Source organism: Cricetulus griseus, chromosome 3, assembly GCF_003668045.3.
Source record: "Cricetulus griseus strain 17A/GY chromosome 3, alternate assembly CriGri-PICRH-1.0, whole genome shotgun sequence".
NCBI classification, from domain to species: Eukaryota; Metazoa; Chordata; class Mammalia; order Rodentia; family Cricetidae; genus Cricetulus; species Cricetulus griseus.
Window position 1 is genome coordinate 125005774 of NC_048596.1, and position 27752 is coordinate 125033525.

Consider the following 27752-nt stretch of genomic DNA (forward strand, 5'->3'; position numbering starts at 1 on the left):
CACACGCATGCACGCACTGATGCGGGCACGTGTGCACGCACACACAAAGAGTTGGAGGGGCTGTCCTCATTTGCTTTGTGAAGCTGTCTGAACACATGTTTCTTTAGCTATGCATTTCCTGTGCGTTTCATGCATTCTCATTGGGATGATGATCTACCCACCCTTCCAGGATTCTTCTTTTGACCTTCTGACTGACGCATTAATATGTTGGCTCTCTAAGATAAGAGAGGACCTACACTAGTGTAACATTTTTATTGTCTGTTACAAAATTACTTGACTAGTAGTGCCAGCTTTTGGCCCGTTTGGCTTTTTTATCCTTTTATTGCAGTTTCTGTCTGTTATTGTGGAGGCTGAGCCCTGCAGGATATACTTTCTAGGTCCCCTAATCATCTGTGCTCCAGCTGGCTTGGTACTGAAGAGAAATTGGCACCAAGCTTGTTTCATGTAGAACTTAGATTGAAGGAGGAGAGTGAAAGAATTTGAAGGGACCCTTGTCTGTCTGTCTGTCTGTCTGTCTGTCTGTCTGTCTGTCTGCCTGTCTGCCTGCCTGCCTGCCTATTGTCTGTCATTAATGAACTGTTCCCGGACCAAATCTCATCCAAGAAGATGAGTGAATTTAGTGATTGCTTTGTCTGTTCATAGTTAGGGTGTAGAAGGAACTTCCTACCATTTCTACACAAATGGGTGTCTTGTCATGGACTGTCTGGATCAACACTTCTCAGAATACACATTTCGTGAACTCCACATGCCTTATTTGTGTGTGAGCCTGGGAGTAGTCAAGGGAACCCCTGCTGCAAGAAGAAGCATTCTCTGCCAAGTACTGGTGTCAGCTCTCCCATGGTGGAGGGGCACCAGCTTTCTTGCTATAGTGACTAGTGAGTTGCAGGGCCAGCTTATCTCAGGGACAGTGAGAGACAGGGCTTGATCAGCATGGCCAGCTCTTGGATTTCAGCATTCATAGTTCCTATAACTCCCTGTGGCAACATGAGCTTTGGACTTCAGCCTACCCCTGGCTGCTGTTGGGCCATGGACCCAGCCAATATGCACAGCAGCAGTCTGGATCCAGCCCCATGTGGGCTTCACAAGCCACTGAGATTGGTAAGTCTTTCATGATAGTGAAGCCTTTGGACACCAACATGGCCACAGGTGGTCACCCAAACTCCTGGCATTGGCATTGCCTTTGATGGCATCAGGAACCACAGACATCAGCATAGACCTTAGCTGCTGTAGACCATGGACCAAGACATGGCACTTGGAAGTAGCCCTGGCTCAGATGACACCATGGCCTCAGTGGCAACATGGTCCTTGGACACCAACAAGGCCATTAGATGCAACCTAGACCCCAGGTATCTGTTTGGCCTTTGGTGGCACCATGGGTCACAGACATCACAGACCCTGACTGTGGTAGGACCATCGATCCAGACATAGAGCCATGGAGCAGCACAGGCTCAGATGTTACCATGGCTGCAGGGGGTAGCACAGCCCACCCAGATCAGCATGGCCTCTGTGTCAGAGAGGCCCTCAGACACCTACATGGACCCAGATGACAGCCCAGACTCCTGACATCAGCTTGGTCTTCAATAGTATCAAGAGCCACAGACATCCACTCAGACCCACCTGGCTGTGCCACCCTGCCCCACAGACACGGGAGAGCTGACCACAATGGCATGGACCTAGGAAAGTTAGCTGTGTCTTACCTGACAGGGTGGTCCCAATGACCCAGAGTGACCAGCTAAACTACCACCCAGAACCACATCCTGGGCCTTGAGTTGGCCTGCCCTAACAGCTGGCCCATCTTTGACCTGCTGGAGGGCATGAAGGGACTGGACTGCAGAACAGTAACCGCAGAATCCCCATGACTTTGGGTTACAACTGAATATCTGAAAGGAGTTTGATGAGGGCCCAGCCCAGTGATGTTGGTATACCAGAAACCAGAGGCCTTGAACCAGAACAAGGGCTCATTGCAATGAACATTTTGTGGATGAGGCTAATTGGACAAAAGAATGCACTGAGTGGCACACCACAGCTTCTAATGCCACCAGAATGAATGAAGAGGTGTTGGAAAGATGAAGGAGTGAGGTGGGGTGGGTTTTTTTGGTTGTTTTGTTTTTCATTAGTTTGGGGGGCATACTGTAGGGGTGAGGGGCAGATACGAAAGGACTGGGAGGTGAGCAGGATTGGGGTGAACGATGTGAAATTTTCAGAGTCAACAAAGAATTGTGTATGAAGAAGCAGCAGCAGCAGCAGCAGCAGCAGCAGAAGCAGCAGCAGCAGCAGAAGCAGAAGCAGAAGCAGAAGCAGAAGCAGAAGCAGAAGCAGAAGAAGAAGAAGAAGAAGAAGAAGAAGAAGAAGAAGAAGAAGAAGAAGAAGAAGAAGAAGAAGAAGCATTCATGGAGCCGCAGATAGAACATGTTTCTTGGACCACTCTAGCGAACAGAGTGCTTCTTGCTTATTGCCTTGCTCATTTTCATTTGTACATGTTCTTCAACGTAATACAGTTGCACCATCTCCTCTTTTGGTTAAATTCAAAGCCATGGAATTATACATTCAGACCACCATGCATATCTTATTAGTCCATGGAGATCTGTCTCTGCATGTCTGGATATTTATTTATTTATTTATTTATTTATTTATTATGTATACAACATTCTGCTTCCATGTATATCTGCACACCAGAAGAGGGCACCAGATCTCATAACGGATGGTTGGGAGCCACCATGTGGTTGCTGGGAATTGAACTCAGGACCTCTGGAAGAGCAGTCAGTGCTCTTAACCCCTGAGCCATCTCTCCATCCCTGGATATTTATTTTTTAATCTAATCCAATGGATCTATACACCTTTATCTAATTTCTCCAAGTAGGTATTATCTGTCATCTGTCACTTTTCTCCTTTCAACTTTTTTTTAACTCTTGGTGCTAGGAATAGAACCCCAGGTCTTAGGCTAAACACACACTTTATCACTGAGCTCTACCCTTGCCCTGTATTTGTCTATTCTCTGTCTGCTGTCTGTGCATCTAGACCCCATGCTAAGTGTCTCTACTCTGACTTCCTGCTGTCTTAAGGAACATGATGTCAGCATGAGTTTCTAAATACAGTGACTTCTGGGGCTTTCTGGAGGCTACAGCTGTGCTCAGATCGGGTGGTCAATCTGCTACAGCTCTGTAAGCTTATATGAGCAGAGAGTCAGAGTCCTAGCCATTTCATCACGTCTGTCTTCTCAGTAGCATTAGAGTCAGTCTTAAACTAAAATTCATCACAGGACATAGTCTTACAGAGGAAATGCTGTCCTGGAATGTAAACACGTTGAATTACAGAATTTGAATGTGTGGTGTGAATATTCAGGTCCATACAGCAATACCCTCTCTCAGTCATACAGGTGGGTGGGGAGAGCCCAAGGCTCTGCGTGGGGAATTTCAAGAATACTGGAGAGACTGTGAGGAAATGAGACATGGAAGCATGGAGATGTGGCCATTCAAAATAATAGAGTGCTGGCCAAGAGCCAGAGACTATATGGCTTCAAACAACCTGTGCTTCTAAATGTAACCCATGGACCAGTCACAGCTGGGATATGTTACAATTACTTTAAATGTCTATTTTAAAAACTTAATTTTTGTTTGTAAGGTTTTTTAATTATAAAAATGATAAAAATGTATTTTTTAATTTTACATACCAATTCCAGTTCCCCCTCCCATCCCGTCTCCCACTCTCCCCCTTCCTCCCATTCTTCCCACCATGATCCACTCCTCAGAGGGGGTAAGACCTTCCTTGGGGAGTCAACAAAGTCTGACATATCAAGTTGAGGCAGGACCAAGCCTCTCCCTCCAGCATCAAGGTTAAGCAACATATCCTACCATAGGGAATGGGCTCCAAAATGCCAGTTCATGCCCCTAGGATAGGGTCCCCTCCCTGCAAGAAATCAAGTCACTTTCAGAGGGTCTATCCGTCCCATGCAGGTTCCCCTCAGCTTTTGAGACAAGTTTTCTTTCTTTCTTTCTTTCTTTCTTTCTTTCTTTCTTTCTTTCTTTCTTTCTTTCTTTCTTTCTTTCTTTCCTTTCTTCCTTCCTTCCTTCCTTCCTTTCTTCCTTTCATTCTTTCTTCTTTCTTTCTTCCTTCCTTCCTTCCTTTCTTTCTTTTTTTTTTTTTGGTTTCTCTGTGTAGCTTTGGAGCCTATCCTGGCACTCTCTCTGGAGACCAGGCTGGCCTCGAACTCACACAGATCCTCCTGCCTCTGCCTCCCGAGTGCTGGTATTAAAGGCATGCACCACCAACATCCTGCCAAGTTTTTACTTACATAGTGTAGCTGTGACCAACCTAAAACCCATTACATAGATGAAATTGGCCTCACAATAATACTGCTCCTTTACATCAGTTTCTCCCTGCCTCCCCACAAGGACTAAGATTATGGGGATGCACTGCTATGCCCACTTTAAATGCAACTCTTCTGCTCCCATGTCCTTTTACTTCTTGAATCAAACTCTCTGATAACTGGTACCAACCCTCTTAACTGGCCCTCCAGGTAGCTCCAAAGCATACTCCAGTCTGAGAGCTATTGATATGAGGCAGAAAATGGTGCAGCCTCCTGGAGATAGTGGAAGTTGAAAGTAGAGATGTCAGGAAGGGTGAATGGCGTGGTCAGTAGCTCTACCTGCTAACTCTTGGAGGATAGGAGCAGGGATGGGGTTAAGATGCTGCAAGGAGGTGCTCAGGAGCAAAACAAGAAGATGCTTGGGATCTGGTGCTGGCCCTGCACCTTCAATCACCTAAGAGTGAGACCAGGGCCACATACTTCGTTTTAGGTCCAGAATATGGGCACATTTGCTATATTTTAAACTAAGGCAAGAGGTAGAAAAACACAACAGACTAAAAGTCTAAGGCGGTTGGCATAAAAATAAAATATGAGATTATAAATAGTGTTGCACAATGTTTGAGTTCCCTATAGGTTGGGTTAAAGAAATAACCTTTTGGATCATGTGATCTTTGTCGTTTTACCCTGTTAATAATAGAAAACATATATTCCATGTCCCAAATTTAGAGTCCTTGAGCACTTACATTCCTTGTCTATTTATTACATCTTTTATTAATTTAGTTTTTATTTTCTAGTAGAAAACACAAGTGATAATATTTCCTTGTAACTAAGAACGTGAAATGAATACAGCACTTCCGTAATTTATACACACAGTGTTGTATAAATATATCCTTGGAACTTTTGATTAAAGTGCATCTACAAATACAGACCTCATTTTCCATGTGCATGCATGTGTGGGAAATGTAGAAAATTTTCTTTGTGTCCTTATATGAGGACCCAGGACCCTCTTCAGATGATGTAAGCATCTGCGGAGGAGGATCTGTTCTGGAAGCTGGCTCCCTACATGCATGGATTTGCTCTCTCATACTGTAAAGCTGTTGACAGGAAGCAGTAGTTTTACATGTTGAAAACACTTGAAAGGAATATTTCAGTGAAGTCTTTTATAGACCGAGTGCTTTCCCTCAGCGTCTCAAAGAAGCAGTCACCAGAGTTGGAGCCCTACTTTGCTAATCATTTTTCTTACAGTGGTGGTTGTTATTTTTTTTTTCATGCATTTGCTTCTGTTAGCCACCTGTGTTGTCACAGAGACTTTAGGAGTTTAATGGATATGTCAAAAACAGGATGTATTTGCAAAACACAATTTTTATACTAGCATCACTGAAAAAATTTAAAAATTAATTAGAAAATCAAAAACTATATTTGCCACTGCTTTGTCTTGTTACTCTATTTATTCATTGTGTACGTGTGGTGTTTATAAGCATGTGGCCTATTAGCCTATGTGCATGTGTGCCTGTGTGGAAGTCTGTGGAAACCTTTGGTTGTCATGCTTTATCACTCTTTGAGGTATTCCCTTGAGACAGGGTGTCTTACTGAGCCTGAAGTTAAATCTTTTGACCAGAACTAGATGGTATTTGGCCCCAGCCATTTTCCTGTCCCCGCCATCTATACTGCTATCATTTGGAATACTCATGGCCCTGCCCATCTTTTTATGTGAGTGCTGTGCTGGGGGATTGGAACTCATGTCTGTATGCTGGTGAAACAAGTGCTCTTAACCACTGAACTATCTCCCCAGCTCCTTGTTTTCCTTTATCTCTCCTTCCTTTCCTTGTTTCTTCTCTTTCATTCTCTGCTATCCACCAGCACATTCCATTCTGGAACTTTCAGGAACAGTTGAATGTAGCCTTGCTGTTGATGGCCACAGACTGTCCTCCTAGCTCCTAACTCCATGGTCTATCTTGAGCTGGTGTTTCACCCATCAGTTAATGCCATCACATTGCAAACCCCTGCATAAACCCCAAATAAACACATTCACTCTGACACTCTATTCCTGGATGAGAACATTTTGAGATTCTGAAGTGTCTCTTGGAGCCTGCTTGAAGTGAGCCCAAGTTTCGTAACATACAGACTCCTTTTCTTGCCTCTGAGCTCTTCTTGTGTGGTTATCATGACTTAAAATGTAAGGAAATCTTTGGAGGCTTGCTCCATTTGCATGCAATCCAGCACAGTTAATAAGATGAGTACCACACCTTGTTTTTATTTTCCTATTCATAATTGATATATGCACTTTCAAAGGACATCATTTTTTTCTTCCTAAGAAGAATGAATGTGGATCACATGCAGTGGGGGCCCAGACACAGAGAGATGAATGGATCACATCGAAATACTAAAAGGTTCTGATCCTTGGGGAGGAAGGAGGGAAATAGCACAACCCCGATGCGCTATATTTTATCCATCCTGTCTGTGGAGGAATTAGGGTCAGGCCCCAGAAACTTTGCTCTATCAGCTGGTGTTTGTTTCAGCTCAGGTGGGGTGGGCTTCCCCTTTGATGGGTCATTTCCTCCTCTCCTATCATATTCCAGGCTGCATTAAGATGACAAATTCTCCTTAAAGACAGGGACATAGACATGAAAACTGGAGCTGTTTGGCAAACTGAGTGAGTGCAGATGAGCCAATTTATTGTGGGGAGAAAGGGGATGTTTGAAGAACAAAATAGATTTTGCTAACCTGGCGGTGCTGTAGAGCACACCCAGGATGCCTGCTTCTGCCCTGCTCTGTCTCCTCTCTTTGGGTAGGAATGCCAAAGAAAGTATCAAGAGTGTGGCGTGTGCAAGCCGAATGCTTTTTAAGGTCAAATAAGTACAATAAAAGTCTTACTTTCTTTCCTATCTGTGAACTCTGCAATAAATAATTCTCTTTAGAAGGGAGGGGTTAAAAAAAAAAGAAGAAAACTTGGCCAGTGAATGAGAAAGTCTATCAGATCAAACATGGCTGTGTTAAATACTAAAATGTTCAAAGTCCGACTGAGATAGATAAAGGCTTTGATGGAAAGAGGATATTTCCCAGGGATATTACAAGCCATAATCCAGATGTTATGGTGTAATGCAACGAGTGTCCATGGATAGATCAGGAGCTTCAGCCAAGCCGCTCCTGGTGCAGGCCTCAGCCTTGCCCTCTCATGCTGTTCTGCCATATGGAACCCATCTCCAGTCCCCTTAATAACCAGCTTTGGATTCCATTTTCACAGAGCTCATAGAGCTAAGTGGGACTGCTTTATGGACAAGTTACATAGAGGTCTTTCCAAGATAAACATCCAATTTGAAATTAGGACATACTGCACTGCAAAATTATTTTAGGGCATATTTCATGGACATGCTGCCATTTTTCTTAGGCAATTGCCAGGCTGTAGGATGCCCTTTGATCCTTTGTGGACATTACTCCCTGTTTTATAAAAGGGATTTTGAAATAGTTGCAGTGTTGAGGGAGGAATATATCTGTCGGAACTTTGAAGCATGGCCATGGGACAGGTCATGCTTTAGCTTGTTGGTTAGAAGTCAAACTTTTAAAAAGGAAAAGGCAGCAAAAGAGGGAATTACAGCAGAACTTATGAATCAAAATCTCATTTTTCCTTTAAAGGCAGACATGTCAGCTTGTGCACTCAATAAACTATAAAATGTGTAAGTGTATATTCTGTGTTTGTATGCACACGTGTAGATGTGGACAGACACAGATGTATGTGCTGTGTTATGTGCTGCTTTTGTGATGACTTTAACAAAGTCACTTAACTTATGCTGTTTTGTATCTTTTATTATTGAATATATCGTATAGAAGACCAAGTGACAATTAAGAATTAAGAAATAATCTTTGTTTGCTAGGAGAATAGTTTCTCTATTTAATTGTTTTCCATTTTCATTTTTAGTCTCTCTCTGTCTCTCTGTCTCTCTGTCTCTCTGTCTCTGTCTCTCTCTCTCTCTCTCTCTCTCTCTCTCTCTCTCTCGTGTGTGTGTGTGTGTGTGTGTGTGTGTGTGTGTGTGTGTGTGCATGTGTGTGTGCCTGTGAGTGTGAGTAAAAAATTCTCATGGTCATCATGGATAAAAGTTGGGAGTACACCTTTCCTTAAAAATTATTTTGTTTATGGTTATCATACAGTGTTCAGCAAAATACTCAGAGTAGCATGGAAACATTTCTTGAGAGTGGTGCAGTGACACAGTTGGATCAAGTAGGCTGATAGAATATTAATATGGACCTAACATACTACTTGTTAAGATAAATTGTGACTGGTGTTTGAGCAAATTGGCATCTAAATGACTACAAAGACGTAGTAAGAAGATGATGGGAATGCCTGCACGGAGTTAGCAGTGTGCTGCTTTGTTCTGATGCTAGGTTCCATTGACAGCCTTCACTCTGGTGATTTGTCCTCTAAAGAAACCATTTGTACTTGTTTCAGTTCTCTTATCAAGCAAACATTGGAAATGAGATCTGCCATCTAGACACAGCCTGTAGATCAGGAGGGAATCCCAATCCAACCAACTAAGTAGAGAGAAGCCACTCAGAGAGCAGGACAATGAAAGCCTCAGGGGGTGCTGATCATAATTGTGGCATTTTGGTTTTATAAAAACAAATGTGGATTTTCTTTTCCTAAAATGTTTTAGCGAGACAAACTGATGAAGGGAGAGATGAAATTAGATGGGTGGGATGTTGAATGTGGTGAGTAAGTGTATGAAGATTAGTTCCACCACTTTTTCTTTTTACTTTAGGGAAAGCTTAAAAATTATATAATGGGGCTTATAAATAATGCAGCCACCATCTCTATTGTTTAAGAATAGATATCTGTCTTCTTTCTATATGGTGTTTAAGGTATATATAAATAAAACCTTTTAGAAAAGGAAAAAGATAAGCTAAGAGTTACTGAGCCCACCTGGGCTTCAGGGACTCGGAGATGCTTCATTCGCCCCTTCTCACCTCACCGTGTCATATCTCCCCATCTGGACACACACAGCTTGTTTGGCCAGGTAGGTTATCATAAGCTACACTTGGAGTTGTGGCTCCTCTCACAGTGGCATGGGGATTTTTAAACACTAGCCTGAAGAATGAGGGAGAGGAAGGATACATTTTTTAATATGATAGATAAAATCACAATCATTATCGGTAAATATCCAGAAGTGTTTTGTCCCCCAGAGCTCTGCTTCTAAGGGTGCCTTCTGCCCTTCCAACAAGTCAAACAGCCAAGGCCAAGTTCAAGGATGTCTATGAAAGGGCTCATCTGAGTGGGAGTGCAAACCAGAGCCACATCCACGTGTTGTTTGCACCTATCTTTTGCTAGATTGGAAGCAAGTCACGGAACTGGGAGCATGCATTTGCAAAACCAAGCAATATTAAGGCTTTTCCCCAAGCCAGAAACAACTTCAGGCTGAAACAGGGAGGTGGGCTGGAATTCCCGTGACTGCCAGACTCACTTTCAAGAGCAATCAATCTGTTTACATGATTTATTTATTTATTTATTTATTTATTTATAGTCCTCTTTGATCCGCAACCTACGTCTCTCAGAGTCCCTGAGAAAGAACCAACTCTGGAATGGGATTATAAGTATAACTCTGTTGGAAGGGAAGAATGTCTCAGGAGGGAACATGTCAGAGATGTTTGTCCAGTTAAAACTGGGAGATCAGAGATACAAGAGCAAGGTAAGTTCTGTTAATTAGTCAAGGATGACATTATCTTTCCAAGCGATAAAAATGAAAAATTTTCCTGCTTTATATTTCTCAAGAGGGAGCCAGCTTATTTTTAGCCTTTCCCCAGCCATGTTAAGTAGCATCCCAGAAAACAAAGTAACTGTATAGATCAATTAAACTGATATAAGTATTGCTTAGTGCCATTTGTTTTTAGAGTATTTCAGAGGTAAAGAATTTATATTCATGCATTTCAGATGTAAAGAATCTTATTAAATTATAGTTCTGGATGTATGTTCTGTTTTCAGTTAGAGAAGAAGCAATGTGGTCTTCAAAGAACTATAGGTAAAGGGTAGTTGAGTGTTCTTCATTACTCTAAAATAAAGCAACACACTATTTGATAACAATCAAATGTTGGAGATAAGTTAAAATAGTTTTCAAAACTGTATGTCTGTTCCCCTGTTAGTCTTAGCACCAAAACTAGATGTCTGTTATTTCTGCGTTTTGCTTTTTTGTTTGTTTTGTTTTGTTTTTTGTTGTTATTGGTTCCCCCCCATAACAAATCACATAAAGTACTAAAAGATAACCATGCTTTTAACTGTTTTTTTTTTTAAATAAATTGTCTGATCCTGTCAACCCAAATGCCATATAGTTCTTAATCTTAGGAATTTGGTGTGGATTGAATTAAGAAACAATCATTTTTAAACCATGGAAATTAATTAGTTTTCATCTTTATACAACTGTTTAATAACTTCTAGATAGGAATATCTTGCAAGTTTTATGAATTAAAGGGTCTAGAGTGGTTGAAAATTTTGCCACTTTCCAAAGCCCCCCACCCCCAGAATCCTAGGTCTTGAAAGAGCACCCGAGGATATTTGCACTGGGCTTCTTGGCATCCAGGAAGCAGCCAAGTTGTAGACAACTTGGGAAAGGAGACAGGAAGGCAAGAGGTTGGGTGCTGCCTAAATTTCAGTGCAAAAATCCAACATTTGACATCCTTTACTCCATAGTAAAGGAGTGGGAAGACAGGCACACATCAAACAAGTATGTACAAAAAAAGGAAAATCAGTGTGAGTCAGATCTGAAATATACAGATAATCACTTCTAACAGATCATTTCAGGCAGAGCCAGTCACTGAATATACTGGAATGATCACTTCTCTCCATTGAGAAGTCTTCAGCCACTGGTGGTCAGGCTTAGCATTTCTGGACAGCTTATTCATCTCTATGACAATTAGCTAATCAGTAGGAGGTGAAGTGTAGAGTTAACCAATGTCCAGCACATTCCCTATGGGAAACACTACATTGTATTTTTATTTCGAAGACATGTTTTCTTCTTAGAACCTAAAGTCTGTGACCTGATATGATAAAAATGGTATAAACCCAGCTCAAAAGTGTTTACGTGACATGACAACAGCTGAGGTGTGAGCTGCCCATGCTTTCTCATGCATGGAAGTAGTTGGTGCTGACTTAAGAGTTGATCCGTGGGCTTAGAGCCCAGACTCAGTCACCAATGCTTAAAATACTTATTCACAAATTAAATCTCTATGAAAGAAAGAAAAATGAAGAGTCTTTCAGCAAAGCCATGCCATGGGCAATTTGTTCACGCTTAGAGAACACGGGAACATGTATGCGATTTTCTATAACTTGACTAATTTTCCAGTATTATAGAGTGGAATTGTCTAGTTTTCCCTTTGCCAAAGCATTGCAATTCAGTATCTTTGGACTGAAAAGAAGTCAGCTCTGTGCTACTATATGTTGTAGCGTTCTCATTCAATGTGTCCACCAAGTGTTAGTTTATCTGATGCTTAAGCCGGGTCTGAAATATGCACCAACACAGACATTGCTTGCATTTGTCTAAACAGTTAAAAATGCTATCTTCTGTAGGAATGGGCCATTGCAGATTATTTATATGTATCCACTGTATGTTTGTGTGCTTTTCTACAGTTTCTTATGTTAGTCTTTTTAACTTGATGGAGAACTTGCTGCATTTGGGATCAGTTAAAAGAATAGTCATATTTTGCTAAATCCCAAAGTTAAGTGTACTTTTGCTAGGAGACCCATCCCATCATGGTGACTTCCTGCCCTATAGACATGACATGTTGCTGCTGTAGCCAAGAGCGACCTTCTGAGAAAGTAAACCCTGTAACTGCATGTTTTCTAGACACTGTGTAAGAGTGCAAACCCGCAATGGCAGGAACAGTTTGACTTTCACTACTTCTCTGACAGGATGGGCATTTTGGACATTGAAGTGTGGGGAAAGGACAGCAAAAAGCACGAGGAGCGACTGGGCACGTGAGTCACTCTGCTACTAATGGGGTGGGAGCTCCTGTCTATAAAGTGCTAGCTCTGAAAGAATGTCTTATCTGTTCAGGGTGGGAGTGGACACCCATCCCCTACCTCAGGGAGCAAGCAGGAAGCTGGGTAGCCACTTAATGTTGGAGGGGTATTAGTCAGTTTTCTCGTTGATGAATGCAATTCAGTATTCTAGTCAGGTTTTAAAAATAAGAAAATAGAATTGTTCCTCCTCATCTATGGGGAGCTCATTCCAGGAACTCATGATTGTAATAGCATATTCAAAGGTCAGAGTGCATGGGGCATGTGCCCTATTTGCACCAGGTACCACAGATGCTTGTTCATCTTACATGATTTTATCTCTGGGTTACAAGTGATACCTAATATAATGTAAAAGCTATGTAAGTAGCTGTTAGATCCCAGGGTGACTTCATGCGGTTACTATGGACATATTGTTTAAGGCAAATATTTTATTCAAGGTTGGTTGAATCCATGCATGTGGACACTGTGTACTCAAAGGGCCCACTGCAGTCTGTCCATCATGAAGTCTCCAGAGGAAGTTATGTGCCGTCTCAGACCATTGGGACAAGTCCAGAAATATTTGCATGATTTCATTTGAGTTTTACAACATATTGTGTGATTTAGCGGAGGAAGACAGTGAGTTGTTCCCCAGGATAGAAAAGTTTCAACGTCCCTGATGTGTTTGGTGATAAACTATCATAGAATCTGAAGCAGCTAAAGGTACTACTCTATTATTTGTTTACTTTAGAGGTGGTCTAAAATAAGCAACTCAATTGAGGTGGTCACTCATAGGTAAAAGATTATAAACATGATAATTATAGTTTCTTCATAGGATTGTAGTGAGTAATGAAATAAAATCTCAAGCACCGTGCCTGGCCTGTAGTGGGCACGGGGGAAACACTGGCAGACGTTCACCTTATGTCTGATCTCAGACAGCAGAACCCTACAAGCTAGGGAGAGCAAGTTGTCCGGTGATGTGGCCTTGGGCTTGTCAACCATGAATTTCCCCGGCCAGGATTTGGGATTTTTAAGGATCCCATTCTTTATATCAAATCATTCCCTTTAGTTTTGCCCCATAGATGTATAATTTGTGAACATACCTTAAATGATAAACACAAATGTTTAAAGGGATGCCAGAAGCTACTGGTTGTCGGCTTCCAGCCTGGAACCTCAGCTCAAGGCTATGTGCCGAGCCACTGCTAAGGGAGGAGAGAGAAGCTTTCTCCTCTCCTACATAGCCAGTATACCTCGATATTTGGGATGCCAGCCAAAGACAGGAATTTATTACTCAAAACTAAAAATAAAATAACTTATATACTTTAATCCATGCATTTTACAATGAGGGAATGCTAAACAGGACAGTAAGGAGTTCTGAGGGATACTTGTCATTGGGCCTGCTAAGCAATTCTTCAGACAGTCTTCTTTTTCTATGCAGCTCTTGGTGCAGGGTGTGTGACCCTGCAATGCAGTGTTATCCCTTCTTTCTGTCTCTATATCATCATTTCTGAGGCAGTTGCAAGAGGAATTCAGCATCCACAGAATTCCTCCCTTGTTTCTCAACACAGCTTTCCTTTACATGTTGTTCCCTGACATGTAACAAGATAGTGGTAGCAGACTGCTGGCTGTCAACCACCTGACACCAGTGACTTCCCATAGTTACCCAGAAACAGGAATATGGCTGTGCACACGATGTCTGCATTCTATTATGCATGACCAGGTACCCACTAAGGGAATAGCCAGCCAGAAGCATGGCAGTTTCATTTCTACCTTTCACCCCGTACTTGCCCAACACCATTGGCTTTGCCTTGCAGATCTTCTCACGTATACTCTGCTGCCTGTCTGCTAGGCAGCACTCATGACTTTTCTAGGTCCACTGTGCTAACTGGGTGCAAAAGCATAGCAACCTGGACCATGCCACATATCACAGATCCAGCAGTAGTGGGCTGGTGTTTGACAGTCACTTCATGTCCAGTCACTAATCTGATCTTGCTTCTTTCCCAGTATCTCCAACATCCTCAGCTCTCTGACATGCCAGAGCCCTTTCAGTATCACGGGCAGTAGGATCAGAAAGTTGGGATAAGGCTAAGTTAGGAAACTCAGGGAACTCTCTGTCCCAAAGTATTATCTGCACAGAGGGTATATTGGGCCTCCTGTGATGAATGGCCCAGAGTTATTTTAGTAGGCGCAAATAATAATGCCTTGCTTGTCTCATGTCATTGCATTGTCATGTTTCCGTCACATAATAGGAAATGCTTTTTCAAATGAGTGTTATGTGGCTTTGCAGAGACAAAAAAATAACTGAAGACGTCCTGTGTGGCCTATGTTTTGTCATTTGGTTATTCATTTATTATTTTAGCCATTTCCTGTTTGTAACTGAGATGTATACCTGTCTTCGCATAATTCTGTACTTCCTCTTTGCTGATTGGAAAGGGTTTTATTTCTTTTTTGGGCATCCTTTTCCTTTTTCCAATCTTGCAATTCAAAAGATAACAAAAGAGCCTTTTGGGAGAACTGACTCTGGACAGCATAGTATTGCTGTGAATATAGGTGGACAGAAGTCTTTGCTCACATAGAATACCCCTTCTCAGGTTTAATGAAGACATAAGGGCAGGACAAGGTGCCCTGGCTTTTCTAATTCTACTACTCAAGAGGCTAAGCAGAGAGGATCATGAGTTTGAGGCCAGTCTGGGCTGCACAGAAAACCCTGTCTCATAGATAAGCAAAAACACAAACCATTGTACCAGCATGCAGTTATTTCAGGCAAGTTACTTATAGACCATCCTTATGACTTTATTTTTTAGTTTCAACTTTAAAAAATTGCACAGCAGTGTCTGTATGTGCAGGTTTGTATATGCCAAGATGTTCAGGTGGAGCTCAGAAGGCAACTTCCGGGAGCTGAATCTCTCCTTCACCATGGGCTCACAGGTTCAAACTCAGATCAGAAGGCTTGGACAATAAGCACCTTGAAAGTGTCTTTACCTACTGAGCAATCCCACCAGCCCAAATTTTCAACATTTTTGTTCCCCACAGTTTATTTTCCTTTGTATTATTCACTGTAAGACTTAGCTATTCTTGCTTCAACTATTCAAAATCTAAGAGTCTATAATAGTGTAAACAGATACTCACTGTATCCTGATACCCATTTTCCATTTTTTTTGAGAGAACAGTTGTGTTAATACTTTCAAACCTCTCTAAGGAAGTTCTCCTTTGTGACGATTCCCATTGTAGATAATTTGATATGGGAAAGAAACATCATTACTTACGTGATTTTGGTAAAGAACTCACTGTGTGTCTATTTTTCTGTGTAATGGAATTCATGGCCAACATTCAGGCCAAAAACAGTAGCAATCTCTGCAGTTTCATTTCAAATATTTTAGTTATTAAACACTGAAATAAATCCAGCCTTCATCTACAGAAAAACAAAATCTGAACCATTGTATAGTTAGAAAACTTGAAAGAAATGTAAACTTTAATCTTCTTGATTTTCTAGGTTTTTTTTAGGTGTAATTACTTAAATTAAAAGAGATAATTTAATTATGTCTATATAATCATCAATAGCATATTTGAATGACTTTTAAAAAGTATATGATACCATAAAAAAGAAACAGTAGCAATATTCATTGATGTAGTGTACAGTGAGCGTTATATTAGTGTTAACAATTTTGGAAATTTGCTATAAAGCAATTATAGATCTATATAAAATTTAAAGCTAAAACTATTTAGTTCAAGTAAATTAAATGTAACCAGTAAAATTCAGTATGTTTTTTAAAATGTAGACTGTGTGTGTGTGTGTGTGTGTGTGTATGTGTATGTGTGTGTGTGTGTGTACAGAGGGCATGTTCAAAGATATTTACTGACTGGAGGATGAACAGCACCATTCAAGATTCAGGGGTAGGGTAGCCTTTGCTTATAGGAGCTGGGCTCAAAACACAATGGTTGTTTTTAGATTGCTTCTTCCCTTCGTCTATGTTTGGAGGTATCTAGAGCCAGACTTCCTCTCTGCTATTGCATACCCACCCACAGGTTATACTTGACCTTTAGTAACTCTCAAGAGGGGTGGAAGACTATGTTTTCAGGGATCATTTCTATAGTTCGTCAAGATGGGGTGGATGGAGCCCCAAAGATGAACTTGCGTTCAGCAAGAGCCAATCTCCCTTGAGAACGCACTATCTAACTCACTATTTTATTTATTGTTTTACTGGCAAAGCAACTATAAAAAGAAATCATCAGATCTGAGGCAGGGTGCGTGAACTTTCATAGAAAGGAATACATAAGCCCAAGAGAAGCCAGTGCCAGCTATGTGTGCATGTGTTACAATATAACTAACAATACAAGCAAATAACAAGCCCTAAGAATCCTCCTACTACCACCGGCCCCCAGCACAGAGTTAGTTGTGAACACTATGCCCCCTTTTATGTTTGTGCTGAAGGTCTGGAATCCTGCTTCAATGGCAATAGCTTTACCTGCTCAGCCATCCTCCAGCCTCTGTTATTAATGAAACGAAACTGTACAAAAAAAACCCAGAATATCAATTATTCCATTTCTGTGCTGTTTCAAAGAAATCATTTTCTTAATGGATACGTTCCATTTCACGGTGATTGTAGAGATTCTGTTTCGTAGAATAACTCTGAACTAAGTTCGCCGAGGTTTAGACTGAGAATGCACACTCCTGTTTTGATCTGCCTCCCAGTCATTCCTCGGTCCCAGATGGCGTCTTAAAGTGGCTCTGACATCCTACCAGTTTATTAGTGGCTTTGAAGCAGTGAACAATCCAGGCTGGAATATTTCTCTGGACAAATTGCAGCCCATGTCGTTGATCTGCTTTTACAGCCAGGCTTGACACATTCCCCGTTCTCTTCCTGTTCGCCCACATCCTCGGTGCCTGAGATTTACAGCTTTTCAAACTGTAGCACTTTCCTGCCCCTTGCATTTAAGCTAAAAGCCGACCAGTCTGTAATATAAAACATGGAATTATGTTAATGAAGAAGAGGTTAAAAGCTACCAAGGCAAGTCAAAGTTGGGCTGGTTTGGCTGACTGATATGGTAAAATTATGTGTTGAATTAAAACATTAAAATGTTGTGGGATTAATGGAGAAAGACAAGAATGGGAGGTCAGAAACAATGCTAAATCAGCACTTTAACAGCCTGTAGAGAAAGAGGGAGGCTCTACTAAATGTCTGTTGTAGGAAAAAAAATAGTAAGAGTAATTCAGTCTCCGTTTCCTTCAGGTAAGGAGACGTGGAATTCTCAACCTCAAACCCAGAAAATCCATTTACTTCAGCTTTTTCTTTTCTATTCTGGGGAGGAATGATGGCTGTGAAATAATTAACCAAAGGGATAGGTTTCTATCATTTGAAATTGGGGGAGTAGTTTTTCTTACCCCACTGGCAATTGTTCGTTTGAGCATTAGTTTTTTTCATCAGTACAGAGCCCTCTTGTGTTCTGCACAGGCTTCAAAGCAGTGAGGATTCATTATGAAGTAATGAGCGCAAATCTCCTGCCCTTATGTACTAAATTTTTGGTGGCTGCAAGGAGCCAACAGTGTCTCTAACATTGGTGTGAAAGTTGTGGATCCCAGAATCATGCAAATGACCTTGGGATTCTGGCTAACTGTGGACAGCATTCCGAAACAGGGTGATATAAACAGAGATTTGTAAATTGAGTTAGCTGAGATGAGGGGAGTGAAGGCTGGAGGGATGGTGCCATGGACCAAATGGCTTGCCATGTAAGCATGGAGAGTTCAAATCACAATAAGCAGTGTAAAAGCCAGATGTACAGTGTGAACAGCTGGAATCCCAGTACTGCTATAGGGAGGCGGAGATGGAGATGGGGGAGTCCCAGGGAGCTTGCCATCCAGTCATCCAACTGTATTCCACAGAAAAAGAACAAAGAGATCCTGTCTGAAACAAGGTAGGACCAGTTGCTGAAGTTGCCTTCTGACCTCCACATGTTCCCCGTGGTAGACCCACCTAGGAAGTCAGTACAAATACAGGCAGGTGCCTTCAGAGGAGACGAGCTCCTTTGTTCAGTAGAATCCAGAGAGGTGGGAAAAGGCTGATAGTGTCTCTGGATGAAGTTGAAGAATAAGGCAGGGCATGTAGCCATGGAATCCTATGTCATATTGATGAATGCAGCAACTTCTCTCTAGGTGTGCATAAATCAGTGACCATTCTGCCTTTATTTCCACAAGGTGAATCTTTGAATTGTACCCATATTCCTGTCAACTCCTTTTGCTAAGATCTGAAGATAGAATGTGTGTTTTCTGCTTCCCCACAGGTCCTGTGGGTTGAATATCCTGTTTGTCTAGAGAGGGTCACTAAACTTGCACAAGAAGTAAAGCATGACACTCTGGTGACAGCTATACTTCCTTAATGGTCATTAATCAGATTTCTTATCAGGGAATTCTGAGTGGTTGAGTTTCTTACAGAGCAACTTTAAAATAGTGTTTCTCTATCTCTTTCTATTAGCAAACAGATCATTGGGTATTTTTGGCTCAGCTTCGTAGGGTATAGTGGGATAATATTTTTTTGATTTCTTAGGTTAATGTCTCCCATGCCTTTGTTGTTCTGACTTTATTCCCTTCAAGCAACCTTGCAATTAAAAGTACTTCCACTGGTGTAGTTCACCACAGCCCAAATGACAGTACTCCTGTGCATCAAGACTGACAAATAGAATCCAGGAGTCAAAGCCTGCTTTTGAGTCAATGAAGCTTTATTAGAAAACAACCTCATTCGTTTACATTGTTGTACTGTAACTTTTGTGTTATAAGAAGAGAGTAGAGTAGTTCCAGTCCAGATGATGGTCCACAAACTACAGCGAATGATTTCTGCGTCATCACAGAAAAGAGTTCACTCCATGTGAGAATATCCTGAATGCTGCCCATAACAGGCCAACAGGCTAATTCCATGACTTGCTCATAAGAGGTAGAGAGGATGATTTTTTTAATCATCCTTGTATCTGGTACAGGCTAATCCTGTAGCTACGTACAACAGTTAGTGGGGGAAAAGAAAACACAGGAGCAGCTACAAGCAAGCAAGCAAGCAAACAAACAAAAACTGAACTAAAATTATTTTGTATATTCTCTGAGACAAATGCATTGCAGTAATGGGGATGAAAATGTTCCAAATGTAATGTGTGAAATTCTCAAAGAATCAATAAAACTATTTAAATACACAAAAAGAGGATCTTGGATTTTAAGTAGTGAAGACATCTTTAATTGATTTTTAAACATATAACTTACATCTTGAGGAGTTTAGATTTGCTTTGTTAATAAAGAACACAAGCATACCCTCTCACAATGAGCCAAAAAGGTATTTCCTCCAAATCTTCAGATTTACATCTTAGCAGATAACTAGGAATTGGTAACTGAGCATCACATGGAGCAATGGCAGTTTTAACACTCATGAATAAGCAGACAAAACATTTCCAGTTTGATTAATTTAGGGAAAGTGTGTCTGCCTTCCAAACCAAAGTTTCCTAACAATGGAAAATAATACTCATAGGTATATATACTCCTGTAATATTAATAATGTGGGAGTTTTTAGTTTTTAAAAGATGGCATATAATACTTGTTATTTTTCTATTAAGCATATTTGGTTTCTCCACTTAAACAATTGCTTATAAAATAAAACTATTAAGTAACCCCTGTTTTCAAGGGCAGAGGTATACTTTATTTTACAAAGGCTTCTTATTGCTATAGAAAATATTACTTTCATTAAAAGCATGGAAAATTAAATATATTTATATTATAAATTTTCTCTAATAGAAACATTTGAGACTTTACTATATACTATATATAATATAAACTAATATAACATAAATCATGTATACCACATATAAAACATCATATATTATAAATATATAATAAAATAAATATAAATTATATATATAAAATAATCAGTACCCCTTCCTATAATTGGGTTACTTTACATAAATACCAACCAAAAACCTATGCATGCTTAATGTTAGAGTCCCTGGTTAGCATGTGAATTTTGATCTTGTAATGAAAATGGAAATAGATTGGTAACTTATTTTCCCCCTTTTTGATTGTGAGGGAAACCGCAATTGTCCCAGTTAATTGCTTTCTTTACTGTAAGCTTACCTACTCCTGCTTTTCTGCTAACACACAAAGTCCCTTAAAAAGTTAGAATAAAATCTGTGTTAGCTCATTGTGAGAGGCAGTGCTTCTGTTCTTTCCAAAAGTCTTGAATATTCATCATATTCATAATTGTACAGAGTCTCTGAGAATTGTATAAAATAATTAAATCTCAGTGCTTCTATCGCCTGCCTCCACCTGCCCCCCAGTGCTTTCTCGGCTTCTTCATCCACCTGCATCCTTAAACTTAGAAGGTGTGGTTCAGGCAAAGCAGGAGCTTTCAGTGTGGAAGCCAGCAAACAGCTCAGCACCTAAGTGTCCCCCTTTGGAGAGTTTGCTTCCATGTTTAAATACGCTTGAGGTTGGCTCTTAAGAGGAAAAAGCTCTGCAATTTATAGCAGATGAGTACAATGCTGTCAATGCTGCAGAGACAGATCAATCAACAACCCTTCTTGCTTCATTTGCCCATGAGAAACTCACCTGGGGAAGCCTGCCTATTAGGAAACCACCTCAACATATTTCTATAACTAGAAATTTGCCAGTTGACTTTAATAAGTTGGGAAGAAAATGATTTCTGCATCCACTCTGCCTCCCCATGTGGTAATCCTGACTTTTCTGTTTCCTTGTGCAAACTCCTGAGCTTTATTTAGGGTAGGGAAGTCACAGGGAAAACTTACTCCCATGCTCAGTCACACTCCACAATACTCCTCGCCCTCATTCTTGATCGTACTGTCATCCTTTTGTGGCCCTTATTTGGCAAAGACCTGGCATCTTTTTTTTTCCTTTGCCATACTCTATTATTGCTTTTTTTCATTTTTTCATTGTCTTTAGTGAAAGTGAATCTTTAATTTAGAACACATTTGGTCAAGAGACTACCCTGAGCCAAAGGAGCTCTGGCAATCTTCCCCGATCAATAACCTGTATCCAGACGGTGAAGTTTGGTTGTGAGGAAATATGTGTGAGACGGGGTCTCTGGAGGTTCGCTATGGCATTGGATTAATCCCTGCTTTCCCTATCTCCTAAAATGTTTCTAGGTGTAAAGTGGATATTTCAGCACTCCCGCTGAAGCAAGACAACTGCTTGGAGCTACCTCTGGAGAGCTGCCTAGGGGCTCTCATCATGTTGATCACCCTGACTCCCTGCTCTGGAGTTTCTATCTCCGACCTCTGTGTCTGCCCCTTAGAGGATCCCAGCGAAAGGAAGCAGATATCCCAGCGATATGTGAGTGCATTGCCTGGTCATATTGCCCCTTCCTCCCTCGATTCTCCCACCAACTTGCACTTTGAAGTTGAAACCAAGTCAGGCATTTAAGAAACTACCAACAGAGATCTTGGGGGCAACTTCAATTCTATGTCTCATAAAATAAGACAACACATGTTGGTGCATTAGAAAGGAGTGAAGGGAGGCTTGGAGTTGACCTTGCTGTTGCAAAACAACAAAAAGCTGTTTGCAAGTTGCTGCAGGATACTCTAGGAATACTAGTTTAGCCTGTCTGTGGATGTGAGTGGATATTTGAACAGAAAGAACTTCATTAGAGGAAACTTTCTAAGCAACTATAAATGTTCAGCATGTTTTATAGAGAGAGTTTTTTGTTGTTTGTTTGTTTTTTAGGATGGGGGGCTGTGCCTGGTTAAAGCATGAGGTTGATGCAAAGGACTTTATTCTATACCACCTTGATGGTGACATCAGTGTATGACCGTTTCTAAGTACTGTCATGTGCATTTATCTGTCGATTTCTTTCTTGAACGATAGCCTTCTAGGTGTCTTTATTTCCATCATTTTTTTTCTTATTTTCTCTCCCCCTCTTGGTAAACAAACACATGTTATGTATTTTTTTCCTTGGAAGAAAGCAGAGGCCTGGAAGGCAGAACCAAGATGAATCTTTATTCAATGGCCACATTGTTCTCAGGATAGAGTTTAGTACCTCCAGAAGTCTTCGTTGTGCAGGTGTTTTGAATTGAATAATTAATTTAATTAATTAATTAATTCAATCTTCCTGAGGGAAAATTCTAGACCTGCATGTCATGTCAGCATGGAGTCTGTGTGTCCGTTTGTTATATTCTGAAGATGTCTGGGCAGAATTCACTATTGATGTCCCCTCTGAGGACTTTATTTAAGTCAATGGAAGGTGAAAATGAATATGTTCCTCAAGTGGACAGTGGATTGTGAAATTTATGTGGATTGAAATTCAAGGGCATTGTGAAATTGATGAAGCATGCTTTATATTTATAAAAGAATGTTTGTGGCATCATAATGACTGCTTCAAATAATGTCTTAGAATTCGAGGTTACTAAGAAAGTAGACATCCTGAGTTTCTTCAGTGAGCCAGCATGTTTGAGAGAGAAAGAATCCACTATCACATGGTCTTTACATATAGCTCAGGCTGTCCTAGAACCAACTGTGTAGCCCAGACTTGTCTCAGAACACAATCCTCCTACCTCAGTCTTAACATTGGGATTACAGGTACACATGGCCACCATCCTGGCAGAGTAGTGTAGAAAACATTTCTGTCTTTACATTATGGAAATACCCATTCCCAAAGCTTCCGTATAGCTCAAAAACTAACTGGTTGGTTTGTCTAGAGAACAAATACAGGGAGACCATAGTTTTCAAAAGTTCTTAGAGCTGCCTCATGTTAGATTAGGCTAAAAGTACTTATTATTAAACTTTTGATGTTTTCCCCTCACAAGCCCAAATAGCAAGGGTTTTACTATTGTCTCTTAAGTTTTCAGAGCCTGCTTGTCCCACCCTTTTGGCTATTTAATAATGATGGCAACAGTGTTGAAGGCTTTGAAGCTACATTTTTGTTTTCAATAGACGACTTTTGTAAGCATGGGAATAGGTACCCGCTTATCTCTGATACATGTGTTTTCAAGGATGCTGTGTAAGTACAACTAAATTCTTCGGTATCAGCTTCAGAATCATAAGTAAATGTGGACCATGTTAAATAAAGATTAAAGAGAATGTGACTACAGGGTGGTACTAGAAGCCCAATTGTTCATTTAATGAATGGAAATGGTTGAATCATAGATCAGGAAACTGAGTCTAGTTCTGTCCCGGATTTCTTTCCCTTAGTAGTAAGCATTTATGAGGAGATGAAGGTTAGTCCTGTGGTATCCATAAAGTTAATAAAAACAAGACCAGCTTGAATTTGCCTTTAAAGGTGATTGAAAAGTTGCATTAATGAGAAAAGGCAGGGGAGAAAGAATGTAATTCCACCCACCCATTTTCCCAGTGGGTTATCTCTGCTAGCACCAGGGGGCGATGTTAAAAGCAGATTGTGAGTGCTTCTAATTTGTTTATTTTGAGGCTGCTGTTAATTAATTCTCAGTCAATTTTCTTCTAATCTGGCTGTGATACATGCCTAACGGGCCTGGTGCCTGACATAAGACAGCTTTGCAGCTCTTCTAAGAATTTCATAAGGAAGGGGGAGATAAATCGGGAACATACTTCTGGGGGAACTTCAAGATAGGAGCGCAAAGAGTAAGCCATTCTCACTTGTTTGTGACCTCCTTTGTCTCTGCAGGCCTTACAGAACTCACTGAAGGATGTGAAGGATGTTGGCATTCTACAGGTGAAGGTTCTGAAGGCGGCAGACCTCTTGGCAGCTGATTTCTCAGGTACAGAACACAAGACCTTTCATTCACTTTTTTATATCATCATTCCTCTGGCTTCAAAGTGGGCTTTAGGCAAAACAAGATGCTTAATAAATTTTGAATAAAGCAATGGGAGGCAAAGCACACACGGGAGCAATTGTTTCCTCACAATGCACATTTTCCACAAAATAATTTCTTTTCAAATAATGTTACTCAGATGCATTCATGTAGTGGTTCATTTGGGATTCCAAAATGCTAATGGATTGATTGCCTCATAGTCTCAGCTTTTGTACTAAACTATGGTTTGGGCCCTGCTTTGCTGTAATCCACTCTTCAGCAGGCAATGCTAGTTCCTTGTTGGTTTCAGCATCACCCAGTTAGTGACCAAGGTTAAGTCCCTGGGATGGTTTTCCACTTCTTGTTGAACTTTAGGAACACTGACACTTTTAGAACTTGGCTCGAATGGATCTTCTTTGTGCCACAGTGGACTCTGTAGCAGGTACAGGCTTCCAGACATGGCAAAGTCTGATTGGTCACTTCCCACTCAACCCTACATTACACCAAATCCAAGTGAAGGGTTAGCAGTGTCTAATCTGGATTTATAGGCAGTGTGAACTTCCTGATGTGGGTGCTAGAACTCTAACCTGGGTCCTCTAGGAGAGCAGAAAGTGTTCTTAGCTTGTGAACCATCTCTCTGGCTCTACATTAAGTTTTACTATGTTGAAAATTCATGTGACCAAGTTTTAAGAAGCTTAAGCTTGACAAGAATTTTAATGTTTAATCACATCCTTTGTCAAGAATTATTGAAAATAGGAACTTAATTTTAAGAAGTTCACCATGCCACAGGTGGTAAGGAAGGACTGCTATGTACTTTATGAAATGATTTATCTCCAACCCAAGGAATGTCACAGTGAATAGATAAAAGATGTGTTTTATGACCTACTAAAAGATAGCAATTTAAGTCTTATAGATGAAACACTCAACATGTTTTTTTTACACATGTACTTGTGTATAGTATGTGTTTGCATATATGTGGGTAGGTCTATGCATAGGTACATGTGCATGCCCCCCTTCTTTTGTGTGTGTGTGTGTGTGTGTGTGTGTGTGTGTTCAGTTCCGAGTTTGACATGTGATAATCATTCTTAATTGCTGTCCACCATAGATTCTGAGGCAGGGTCCCTTGTTGACCTCCAAGCTCACCATTTCCGCTAGTCTGTCTACTCAGCTTCCTCTAGGGATTCCCTGCCTCTGCTGCCCTCATGCTAGGATTGCATCCCAGTTTTTACTTGGGTTTTGCAGATCTAAGCTCTGGTTCTCACAAGTGTACAGCAACACTCTATTGATTGAGCTACCTTCTCAACCCTCAAAGGAATACTTGTAGTATTCACTAATGTAGCTGTATATGTGAATGGATTCATTAAAGAAGACATTCTCCTTTGTTTTCATGTATGGACTGAGAAAACATTCACTGTTACATTTGTGCCTTTATGGGGTGCTACTTTTATTCATGACTTATTTAAGATTAGTCTGCAGAATGATGGGTTTTATTACAGCATGTCATTAGACTCACGTGTGCCTTGATGATATTTAACATGTGCCTTTGATTTTCATGGTTTGCCATCACTAAAACATACTCTGTGTTATCAATTTATTTTCCAAAATGGATTATTTTTACTGTATTTAGATACAACTCTTCTTTAGCCCATACTTATTATTTTCTTAGGAAATATCTTAAGCAAGAATGCATTTATGTATTAGAGCAGATTGTTTTTAAAACCTCTTTTTGCAGTTGTAGAATTTTGATTCCCCAGCAACTAAGGATAGTGCATCCATGACTTTGCTGTTTCTAAGGCCTTGCTTACAATTATGTCAGCTTTGAAAATAGTGTATGTGACCTGCTTCATTTTTACCCATCCTGTCTTCTGATGCCCATGAGGCCCCTGAAATTACCATGGATGATAGCTCTTTCAGGCCACTGAGCATTAGCCAAAGAGCACTTTGACTAGTTAAACAAATGAGGATGTAACTCCAATGCCAGTCTTTGCAAATGCCAGAATGTAAGGTGAAACCCTTTTTATTGAATATTAACTAGTAAGGAGATTTCTAACTAATTTTCTTTTTAAAAACCATTCAAAGTATTCAGTTGATCATTTTGGAATGCTGATGGTGTCACAGCACAGCACAGTGGTGAAGAGAGCAGTTTTGACTAAACACTCTTGTGTTTTCTCCTGTATATTATTAATGAGCAAATTATAAGTATCAAAATTAAATCAAAGTGACTTGCCATTAGCTAAACATGCCTTTAGACTATAGGAATTTTGGCTTTCAGAATTAAATTTAATAGTCTATTTTGCAGCAGCTCTTAGGCTCCCGGGTTTTCCCACATGGGTGCCTGTTTTTAGGGGACAAAGGAGACCTAACCCACAATTGTAATGTAACTTTGTGTTGATTGTGAACAACAAAAGCTGGTAGCATCACCTAAGGACATTGAGGCTGTGACATATAGTTACATATTGATTACTACATTCTTGAAGCAATTTTAAATTTTATTCATTATCTGTGTGTGTGGGTCGATGCTATGTGAGTTCACACTTGCTCATGAGAGAGGAAGAGCATCCACACATGCTTGCCACATAGTGCTCAGAGCACAGTTTTTAATAGCCATTTCTTTCCTTTCACCTTGTGGATTCTGGGGATCAAACTCAAGTCATCAGGTTGGAGCAGCAACCTCTTCCACCCAGTAAGCCATCTTGCTAGGCTTATTAATGCATTTTAAAATAAACTACTAATGTAGAGAGTGATTAATATTATTCATAATGAACTCATTTAAATTTCCATGTATCTTGTATTTTTTTTTATTTTTTTAAGGTTGCTGAAATTGTTTTGTATATAAGTGAAGCCTGCTTGGGATGTAGCTATAAATGGACTTTCCTTTCTACCGCCAGCTCCAAATAATGACACTGAGACTACTTATTAATTATGAAGGCTTGACCTTTGGCTTAGGTTTGTCTCAACTAGCTCTTACAACTTAAATTAACCCATTTATAATAATCTACATTCTGTCACATAGCACTGTCTTTATTTTATGTTGCACCTCCTGTTTTCCCTCTGTCTCACTGGTGACTTCACATTCCTTCTTCTTCCCTGTGTCCTCAAAGTTATACCTAATCTCTTTCTACCTATTTGTTGTTTTGTTTTCATGTCTGTAACCAAGATTTTCAGGTCTCACCCAATAAAATCTGATCTTGATTAATTTTTAAGAGAACCATAACTGAATAAATGAATAACTTCTCCCCCAATGCAACATATTTTCTGATTTATAGTTTGAAGTCAAGATATTCTTGAAGTATATAGATTGGTTTAATTTAGCAGTTTCCAAAATCCAGTGTCTCTCAGTAGCTATTTTTTTTTACGTTGAATTAAAAAAAAAATCAAAGTCAACAAAGCACCACATAGGATCCAGACACCCTGTGTATTCCCCATCTTTATTTGGCTTATTCTTTTTATATTGCTTTGTTCTTTCTTTAAAGACTTGACTTTATAGTTTTTAAAGTATTTTTCCATGACTATCTATACCCATTTTCTTTTCTTTCTTTAGCATCTAAATGCATTTTAAAAATACTATGTCTTTTTAGAGGTTCCTGTGTCTGGACCTGGCTGCACAAAGTACTTGCAGTATTTTCTGACCACTTAAGTGACAAATCTTAAACTGCCATGTCAGTTATCCTATGCCTCGGCTTAGTACATGGTGCCTGAACATGGTGCAGGCTGGCTCAA

At 40.3% G+C, this 27752-nt stretch overlaps 1 protein-coding gene across 2 annotated transcripts in view; it reads left to right on the forward strand.

Moving 5' to 3' along the window:
- The window catches only part of Mctp2 (multiple C2 and transmembrane domain containing 2), a 188059-nt gene that overhangs the window by 48713 nt on the left and 111594 nt on the right, over positions 1 to 27752 (forward strand). For both annotated transcript variants that reach the window (XM_035441380.1, XM_035441381.1), the window contains exons 8-11: positions 9820 to 9984; positions 12133 to 12263; positions 21414 to 21600; positions 23906 to 23999. In XM_035441380.1, the coding sequence (XP_035297271.1) occupies positions 9820 to 9984; positions 12133 to 12263; positions 21414 to 21600; positions 23906 to 23999 (577 nt within the window). The remainder of the gene's footprint in view (positions 1 to 9819; positions 9985 to 12132; positions 12264 to 21413; positions 21601 to 23905; positions 24000 to 27752) is intronic.